Genomic DNA, 10,232 nt, shown 5'->3' on the forward strand with positions numbered 1-10,232 from the left:
AAACTTGCTTGATAAAAGCAATGTGTTTCGCGGTAAGCCGATTTGAATTGGAACTCTATCTATCTCATTGATTTTGCCATTTTGGCGATATGGAAAATGAAAATTACGCAAAAAATTGGAACAAATTTCACGATTAACTGAATTTTATTCAAACTTAGAATATCATTTCACTAAATATTTTTCACATCATTTAAATACTTAGTGTAAAACTAAATTATTTAGTTATAGTCTCCTAATTGAATAAACCTCCAAATCATGCTTGCAAGGTTTTCTTTTTTTGGGGGGGGGGGGGGGGGGAGAATGAAAGAAATTTTATGAAACTTACAAATGATTTTTCAATATTAATTAAGCTAATATTGTGGCACTAAACTGCAGCCCCCTTAATTAAATCTAAATTTGACAGCCTAAGTAATATTAAGGCTCAATTTCCATTAGAAATTTTTCACAATTTTAAGGAAATCATTTTATATTTTTAACCCAATTCAAAATCAAGTCTGAAACATATTTTAATACAAGAAACAGCTTTAAAGTGAGTTAGGCTTAGCACCGCACTTTTTGGCTATTAAATAATCAAAAAACAAATGAAAACGGGAGATTTAATGTAGCATAGAATCAATTATCGCTTTCCCAAGACTGGCGCAAGAGAGAAGCTAAATGACAAAGGCTTATTGATTAAGCCTAGTTGGGAAAGCCTTAGCGGTTAAGCCTCGTTGACAAAGGCTTAGCGATTAAGTCTCGTTGACAAAGGCTTAGCGATTAAGTCTCGTTGACAAAGGCTTAGCGATTTAAGTCTCGTTGACAAAGGCTTAGCGATTTAAGTCTCGCTGACAAAGTCTTAGCGATTAAGCCTTGTTGACAAAGGCTTAGTCACAGTCTTACTTTCAACATTTTTCACGTTATTTTTTGGGTAAATCATTTTGTTAAATTAGACGCGAATAATTGTAGAGGAATATTTCATAATATTCGTAAATTATGAAACTAATTGAATGAAAACAAATAAAACAACCGAAAAAGGCTAATATTTATAAAAATGTCATTGTAGTATCTCCTAGAAATTTTGGTTTAACCTTTTTTTTTTTTTTTTTTTCAACTCCATCAGTGAATGTTTAAATTACGAATGATTTAAGTATTTTGTATATATTGTAATTAATTAGTTGGTGTAGGTTGAACAGGCGTTGGACGAACTAAAGGAGATGAGTGTTGAAGCAAAGTCCTTGATGGAGCAGACCTAAACACAATAAAATTTAGTAAATGGGGGGAAAAATGACCACCAGATGGCGCGAGTAAGATTTTACGCCATCTGGTGGCCGTTATTGAAGATATTTCTACAAAACAATTAGCCTTATTCCTGATCAGCGCCACCTACCCATAGCGGCGACTTTGAGAACTACTGTAATCCGCAAGCCAATCAGATGTCGCCAAAATCTGGTGACGTCACTGACGGGCACTCTCGGGTCTTACCAAAAATGACGTCACCAGATTTTAGCGACATCTGGTTGGCTTGACGATTACAGTAGTTCTCAAAGTCGCCGCTATGGGTAGGTGGCGCTGATCAGGAATAAGGCTAATTACATTAAACGCTAGTTAAAGCGCATCATCTATAATCATCTTCACGTGCACCAATTAATTGATAAAACACTACTTTCTTTACCATAATTTAACACTACTTCACACACTTTCTCCATTTTGATTTCAGGAAAAAACTAAATTGGCGCCATCTGGCGCCTAAAACTGCGCTAAACCTAACCAGTATTTTCAAAAAGGAATAGAAGATAGAGGATAAAATACCTATTATTTGTAGTAGAGTGAATAGTAGTGGGCACCGTTTTACTAGTGGGGGAAGATGGAGTTGATTTGGAAACCGGAGCTGGTGGTTGAGTGGCTGAAACTGGAGATGATGGATGGCTGGCTGAGTTGCTGGCAACGCTACTAGGATCCCAATCCATCTAAATTAAACCCAATAAATTAAGTAATGACTGAGTTTAAAAAGATACAACGTGTTTCAGATTGAAACTAACCAATTTATCATCATTCTTGTCATCCGAGACCCCATATTCAGCTTCGTATTCTTGTAAAACTCCATCTAGATTATAGCGCCGCCTATAATTAACAAAGAAACTTCGAACGTGAACCTCCGTTTTGTTGCCAATGACTTCAGCAATGGCTTTAAAGTCTCGGCCATATTTCCTAACCCCTATTTGTAAGAAAAGTTACAAGATTAGAAATTTTTCCCCATAGGGTGGGCCTGGTTTTCAATTGAATACCTTGAACAGCCAATAAGAGTTCATCATTAGTCCATCTAGCATTTATGCGGGAATTAGCTTCTGATAGTTTGAATTCATCAATACCGGCTGACGTTTTGTGTTTCAACTGGCTAATTATCTGTTTGTTATTTTGTACCTACAAATTTTTTAAAACCATTTTAGTATTCCCTCTTTTTTCCCCACACCAATGGCGAATTATTTAGTGTATCTGTCACTAGATGGCGCTAAAAACTAGCGATATTAGTGACACCATTTCCCATTCTTTCCCACACCTTATTCCTGATCAGCGCCACCTACCCATAGAGGCGACTTTGAGAACTACTGTAATCGGCAAGCCAACCAGACGTCGCCAAAATCTGGTGACGTCATTTTTGGTAAGACCTCGAGAGTGCTCGTCAGTGACGTCACCAGATTTTAGCGACATCTAATTGGCTTGCCGATTACAGTAGTTCTCAAAGTCGCCGCTATGGGTAGGTGGCGCTGATCAGGAATAAGGCTAATAGGCTAATAGCCCATTTTGAATTGTATCTAACACTAGGTGGCGCTAAAAACCTAGCGATATTAGGGACACCTAGTGGGTAACAAATTAGCTTCAAATTAATTTTTCTGATTTATATTCTATGCTTACATCCTTATTATTTTTCCATGATGGTCAAACATTTTCACAATGACCACATGGTCTCTTCTAAGATTGAAACCCAACTACTAGTAAGAGAATATTTTGTACCTGTCTCTTAAGAGAAACAACTTCAGAGTCCATGGCTTTCAATATAGCATCTCCTTGCTTAGAAGGGCCAGTAGCAATGGCCACCAAATCATCATAGCTAAGATGCATTCCCCTTGGAGGTTTACGTTTGCTTCTAACTGGATTGTGACGCGTAGAAGTAGACTCGTGTTTTCTAATGGGTCCTCCTGGACTACGTAACATTCCTGTTCTTCTAAAGCACTGAATACAAGCGTGGCATAAACTGCCTTTGGGCGAGGTATATAAGGTCGCAACAGTGTTGCAATTTGAGCAAGGATTTTTTGTATTCCCATCTTCCTTCTGTTGAGAAGAGAAGTTAGAGGTTTCAAACCAATTTCCACATTTTTTTCAATCAATTACCAATTCTTTGGTTTCATTTTCCATATCACTTTCATTTTCAGACGGAACTTCAGAACCAGCATCGCTTTAAAGTTTAAAATTTTAGTTTTTAAGTGATGTGATATCACGGTTTCTCTCTCTCGCGCTCTCATACCTGCCCTCCTCTCTACTATTAGCGAGTTTTCTAGCTTGACGATCCATTAAACTCGTCCTACACCTTGTTTTTTTCCAAGAGTAGTAATATTTAACGAGACTGGCAATTGATTTATCAGGCAGCTAAAATTCAAATCAAATTTTTCCTAATTTTGAAACCAAATCCTTTTCTAATGATTTGAAGCCTCTTAAAAGTCAAAAAGATGATCGAACCATTTGTCTTATTCTGTGAAAGCTTTTTCCGTGAAATTGAAAAGCCTGTTCAAACAGAACTTTATCTTCCACGGACCATTCATCAGGAAATGGAGTAAAGTTTGGAAGATCAGAAAGGGCACGATCCACGTCATATTTATGCCAAAAAAGCATTCCCAGAGCTTGTTCAGCATTATAACCAAACTTCTCCTTAGAAAGAGTAATGTATTCTTCCACTGGAAATTAAGTTTTAAATATCATTTATGGTTCGTTTTTTTCATGGTAACGGGTTAGAATTTATCCTTTTGTACATTTTGAATCTGGGATTTCATTACAAGGTGACCAAACAAGCAATGCCCTCTCTGGCATAAATTCTGGACATGGTTCCGTTGATGAGACAACATCAGGAACGACTGCTTGATAATCGTCTCCAACTCTCATACCTGAATCTTCGACAAATTTTCACATTTAAAAATTTTCTTAGAATAATAATAATAATAAAGCCTGATATAATCACCATGCTGGGAGTCTTCAGAAACGTTGCTATCTTCAGATATTAGCTGCACTCCGTTAGGGCTTGCAGCGCGGGAACGTCTCCCACCAGCCCTAAGTTTGATGCAATTATCATCACCACTTCCTTTTTCTGCTAAAACCATTTGCTTGGTACGGATTATTAACGATTTTTGAAGTACTTATAATATTTTCTACAATATATTTTAAGCTTTGTTTGAATTAAAAAAAATTTCCCGCCGACACTAGGGAGCGCGACGAGACTAAGCCATAATCTCAAAAGCAGGGAGCTTTTAATTGTGGCCAAGGCTTAACTTTATCGAAGTTCGTTTCTCTTAAACAATGATAAAAAACCTAAATGTTCATTAAATACTTTGCAAAACGCATACTTTATAAGTTAAAAGTTATTTTAAGCAATTTACGCAATCGTACTTAATATATTTCTCGTAATTCATGGCACTTTCTATTCTCGACGCTCTTCTACTAGCCGCTCGCTGCCGATTGGCTAAAAAGGGAGCCGAACTCGAAAAGTTCTACTGTATCCATCCTCGAGATAAAATAGTTATAGCTTTAATTAAATATTTTCATGTGTTTAAATGGTTTATATTAATTTTTACGCTTAATTTCTCGTTAAAATTGATAGAAATTCTAGTTTTACTTAAAAAAAGCAAAATTCTTCACAAAATGTTTTAAAAAGTAGTACATCTTGAATAATTTTCTACGACACATTTTCTAAATCTAAAGCATTTTTAAAATTCTTATTTATTTCTAACCAAAGTTGAATACAATTTATACAATTATTAAAGGTATCCATTAAATTTGTTATTTTGGGATTTTATTTAAAGTTTATGTTCAAATTTTGCAATAAAAATTGTGATTTGGAAGTTTGATCACAAAGGAGGAGCTTGCATCCACGTTAACAGCCAATGAACCTGCGTAATTTTATCATTCTATAACTTCATTGGCTTATGGATTGATCCAAACTCCACCTTAAAATAAGAAACTATTATATTAACTTACTCCTGTAATAATAATATCATCCAAAAGAAAATAAATTTTATAAATTTAAATATTATAAATACTTTTTCGTGTAATTTTTACAAAATTTTTACTTTCTCTTTAAAAATAATAGCGAAAAACATAAATAATTTTGTTTCATAGCCATTAGTAGGCGGAACCTTTATAACTGGCTTCTCTAATCCTTCGGCCTTCGTATACAACTTACGCTCACATTATTTGAACACTTATATGAAGAAACCTAGCATTTGTACAGCATATTTTACTAGTGTCAAGTGAGACCGTAACCTCGACAGAATAGGTGTACGCCCTCTAAGAATATACTAACAGTAAAAACCACGTATCTTTTCAATGCAGTTCGGAAAACGTTACAGACATTTGGCTTCCAGATTATTTTGGGGATCACAACGTGCGTTTGTTATGTAATTTCAGTGTTGACGCTAGAGACACCACAGAACAACAAATAAGATGGTGTAAAGTGATCCTACGTACTTTTTGGTACTAACCAGGATTTATAAAAAACGCTCATTACGATATTATAATTAAATTTAATCTCGAATTGAGTGATTCTCGATGTTTCTTAGTACTTTAATTACTATTTTCGTTGGGCGAAACGCCAAAAACCTCATCACACGTCGCGCTGTAGACAAAGAAACTAAAACAACAAATGGCAGGCCTCAATGATAATGAATCTCCCATTATCAGCCAGGAATCTGAACAATATAAGGTGATTAGCGTAAGATCTCAAATGTCACCGGGATTGGAATTAGAATTGAAATTGGGTGATGTGTTGGATGATCATGATGACGACCCCAATACTGATATGGATTTGGAGTTCGAGAGCCCTTCACCTTCCATAAAAAGTGGCAATTTCAATTTGGCAATGAAAAAATGCCACCTGTGCTTGCGAAAACGGCATACCTTTTTCTGTGAAGATTGCGTGGAAAAAGGGAATTTCACTCATTCCAAAGCAAAGTATCCTGAGAGGTAATGGACTTGGGTTTCTCAGAGCGTTCGAAAACCTTCGCTCAACACAATGGGGACACGAACCTATAAGAGTGCTGTCAGTTGTGACGTCAGATCCAAGGTTAAACGTCACGAGTCAGCCTTTAGCAATGGGCGGCCATGACAGTTACCGTTTTTTCTTTATGGGAAAACCGCATGGGTGACGTCACACCGGCGCTTCTGACAGCACTCTATAGAGCTATCTCAGTTGTGACGTCAATGCCTAGGTAAAACGTCATGGGCATAGCTTTGACAGTTGGCGGCCATGTTTGGTACCGCTTAGGTTCTATAGAGTGCTGTCAGTTGTGACGTCAGAGCCAAGGTTAAACGTCACTAGTCTGCCTTTAGCAATGGGCGGCCATGACAGTTACCGTTTTTTCTTTATGGGAAAACAGCATGGGTGACGGCACACCGGCGTTTCTGACAGCACTCTATGGGCAAAGAGCATGGGTGACGTCACACTAAGGCTTCTGAGATAACTCTATAGAGTGCTGTCAGTTGTGACGTCAGATCCAAGGTTAAACGTCACGAGTCTGCCTTTAGGAATGGGCGGTCATGACAGTTACCGTTTTTTCTTTATGGGAAAACCGCATGGGTGACGTCACACCGGCGCTTCTGACAGCACTCTATGGAATGCCCCTTTGATGCCTTATTTATAAATTATTTCATTTATGCAGGTTTGCAGATAAAAAATTAAAGTTCTATGCCTTAAAGGAACAACTGAATGATTACACTATGCGGTATGGTAAACAAAAAAATCAACCTCCGATAAATGATCAGAAATTTTTAATTTTTTGATACAGAATTCAGACATTAGCTACTAAAAAGAATGCGACCAAAGAAGTGGTATTATTATTGAAACCACCCTTAAATTTATACTCCAAAAAATTGACCCAAAAATTTTAAAATTTTTAGAAGAATTCTATAATTTTGCTTAAAGAACGAATAAAATTATTAAAATTAGCCATGGAAGAAAAAAACATTAAAATAAGCCAAAGTACGATATGACAAAGTTATCTAGAGTTGTCATTGCGTTATTTTATAACAAGCGTGTTATAAATTTATAATTACAGGAGAAGAAAGTGTCAAAAAATTGAATGAAACTATTATCGAGCAACGTGCTAGGAGACTTAAAACAACGGAGAGAATTAATAAAATGATTAAATACAAAACTATTCACGAGGATCGCATTAAAATGAAAAACGCCACTTTGGAAGATAACTTAATAGCGCTGAAGGAAATTAAAAGAGAAAATATCAACTTGTTACTTCGTTACATTTTTCCTGTACATAAAATACCAAAAATCAAAAGGTTGATTGAAATTGGAAAAGTTTCAATAACAAAATTAAAATTAAAAAAATTTTAATTCATAGTAATGAAGATGATGATTCGTCATCAGAAGCTCAACAACTAACTTTTCTCAAGAAACATTGGGTAGTTCCCGACTGCCAAGAAGCGGAGTACAAAATTTTGGATGCAATACTACCCGCCAATTGGAATTATTCAGATTATTCATCGTGGAGTCCCGCCATGAAAAGTCACGAATCTCCATCGATGGAAAGCATTTACAACAATCCTGCCAACCGGATAATAGCGGCTTTAACCTATACTTCGCAATTAGTCGCTGTCCTAGCTTATCTATTAGACGTTAGATTACCAAAGAACATGTGCTATAGGTAGATTGAAAAATTTGTCACGAGTTCAATTAGCCTTATTCCTGATCAGCGCCACCTACCCATAGCGGCGACTTTGAGAACTACTGTAATCGTCAAGCCAATCAGATGTCGCTAAAATCTGGTGACGTCATTTTTGGTCAGACCCCGAGAGTGCCCGTCAGTGACGTCACCAGATTTTAGCGACATCTGATTGGCTTGCCGATTACAGTAGTTCTCAAAGTCGCCGCTATGGGTAGGTGGCGCTGATCAGGAATAAGGCTAATTTAATATCGCTTATTAAATAAATCTCTTTAGCGAATTCTGCAATGCTGAAATGGAGGAAGAGCAGTTTTTAGTTAAAGTTGCCAAGTTAAATATAAATATAATTCATCTCTGTTTGAGTCAAAACGTTGATTCCACCCTGTTGCATCCTTCAAGCACCCTGCAAAATTTAATGTACATATTTAACCCAGAAACTAGTGACTTAGGAAGGTAATTTAAATTTAGGCACCTGACTTACCCGCTCGTACCGTTTCACAAAGCCTAAAATTCAACTAACGGTAACGTTTCATTAGAATCGGCCCTGTATATATCAGCCCCGAATTGGCAGACGCCATGACTCAGTCTTTCAGAGAACTTAATTTTTCCGTAACGGAATCCGAAGAGGAAGATGTCCACTTGGACAATGATGAATGGGAAACCGTTAGCAACGACCCATCATTTGAACCGTTTATTGTCCCGACACACGGTAGCACGAGTGTTACGACAATTGTTAGTTCCCAGTCTTTGGTAAAGAATTAATTCCAGACCCGCGCTGTATTAATTTCTATAATGTTTTTTATTTTTTTTTTGTATTATAGCAACCGAGACAAGTTCCAAATGCTGCTCAAACTACGAGCACTATTGGAGGTGGTCTCATGTCTTCAGTTGCTGGATTATTTAGGTGGCAACGCTAGATCGAATTGTCAAGTTTTCGAAGCTAGCAAAAATTTCGTTTTTTTTTTGTTTTTTTTTTTTTAATTTTAAGTGAAATTTTTTTTTAATTGTAATAATCGTAAAAAAAAAAAAAGAATTTTTTTACCGCACAATGGTGCCTCTCCGTAAAAATATAAATAAGACAAATTTTTTAATGTCTGTGATAGCTGAATAAAAATTTGATATTTTAGCGTTTTTTATTGTGTGGTTTCTTTGATTTCCAAGGAGGTAACAACAACTTTACGTTTTACAACGAAACTCATTCAGTAGTTACGAAAAAAATCTATTATGATGTAATTTACTATCAAGAAGCGATATCTAGTTTATTAGGGAGAAGGTATAAATTCGCCTCCACATTTCCGGCTTTATCTCCAGTCCAAACGTATAGTAGGTCCGGAGTTAATCCCCGCCTCTAAATTACAACCAGCATCTCATTGGTTCTTGAAAACTCACGACAGCGCGACGCGAATGACGAAAATTACAATCATATTTTCCGACTGAGGAGAGTGTAGCGAAATAGCCCGGCCTCCTTTTACGTCCCCCCTTGTATTTTGAAAGGGGGACTGGGACTATGGCGCGCGAATACTTAGCCTAGGCATCTTATACCTTCTCCCTAATAAACTAGAAATCACTTCTTGTTACTATCCTACCAGTGATTTGCGAGTCCCGTTTTTTCGGTTTCGAGCTGAGTCGAAGTATTAAAATAAAAATTTGAAATTTCACATCGAGTATCAAACAGTCTTTCGAGTATCGAGTATTTAGAATTTTAGATTAGGTCAAATATACATTTTTTTCTTCTGGAGTACTTATAGAGGCCCAAATATTTACTTGTCGAGTATTAATCGAGTAAATTTCTAGAAAATAATGAAGATGTTCCGTTATCTAATATCTAACAAGCTTAAAAGATTGTCTATTCCTGACTAAAGTTATAAGCGTTGAATTAGAGTATTTGTCGAGTATTCAAGAAGTTATAAGCGTTGAATTAGAGTATTTGTCGAGTATTCAAGAAGTTATAAGCGTTGAATTAGAGTATTTGTCGAGTATTCAAGAAGTTATAAGCGTTGAATTAGAGTATTTGTCGAGTATTCAAGAAGTTAAAATGCTACCCGAACCTTTCTCGAGTATCTCATTATGTTGTTACCGAGTATCGAGCCGAGTACTTAACTCAATAACAATTAACATATTGAGATACTAGCATAGTAGCATTTAACATAACGAGTACTCGCACACTATTGATCCTCCTTACTTCTTGCCTTTTTTTTTCTATTTGGACCACAAACTATTCGATTTACTTCAAAAAACTCAACACTTTTGAAAAGAGTTGTTATCCCCTCTTTGCGATCTTTGATATAAAAGTGCTATAAAAGAACATAAAAG

At 36.3% G+C, this 10,232-nt stretch overlaps 2 protein-coding genes across 3 annotated transcripts; one reads left to right on the forward strand and one right to left on the reverse strand.

Moving 5' to 3' along the window:
- Positions 1-125: 125 nt before the first annotated feature.
- On the reverse strand, positions 126-4,728 carry LOC149610416 (REST corepressor 3-like). The gene is made up of 10 exons (XM_089858963.1): positions 4,211-4,728; positions 4,005-4,142; positions 3,715-3,929; positions 3,503-3,624; positions 3,370-3,433; positions 2,992-3,309; positions 2,265-2,400; positions 2,019-2,194; positions 1,789-1,946; positions 126-1,228 (listed from the first exon to the last, which is right to left on the reverse strand). Exons 1-10 carry the CDS (start codon positions 4,347-4,349, stop codon positions 1,147-1,149), a joined length of 1,548 nt encoding a protein of 515 aa, XP_089715089.1. The 5' UTR covers positions 4,350-4,728; the 3' UTR covers positions 126-1,146.
- Positions 4,729-5,596: 868 nt separating this feature from the next.
- Atg14 (autophagy related protein 14) lies at positions 5,597-9,050 on the forward strand. Of its 2 annotated transcripts, none has more exons than XM_089858965.1 (9): positions 5,597-6,207; positions 6,903-6,965; positions 7,029-7,071; positions 7,141-7,222; positions 7,299-7,536; positions 7,599-7,901; positions 8,196-8,372; positions 8,456-8,669; positions 8,741-9,050. In XM_089858965.1, the coding sequence occupies exons 1-9, from the start codon at positions 5,888-5,890 to the stop codon at positions 8,834-8,836; spliced, it is 1,536 nt and encodes a 511-aa protein (XP_089715091.1). In that variant the 5' UTR covers positions 5,597-5,887; the 3' UTR covers positions 8,837-9,050. The 2 variants fall into 2 exon arrangements, with proteins under 2 accessions (XP_089715091.1, XP_089715092.1); XM_089858966.1 differs by having other exon boundaries at positions 5,599-6,207; positions 8,456-8,651.
- The last annotated feature ends 1,182 nt before the right edge of the window (positions 9,051-10,232 follow it).

The sequence above is a fragment of the Phalangium opilio genome, unplaced genomic scaffold (genome assembly GCF_054372755.1).
Source record: "Phalangium opilio isolate 3A_F unplaced genomic scaffold, DU_Popi_V2 ptg000329l_1, whole genome shotgun sequence".
NCBI lineage: Eukaryota > Metazoa > Arthropoda > Arachnida > Opiliones > Phalangiidae > Phalangium > Phalangium opilio.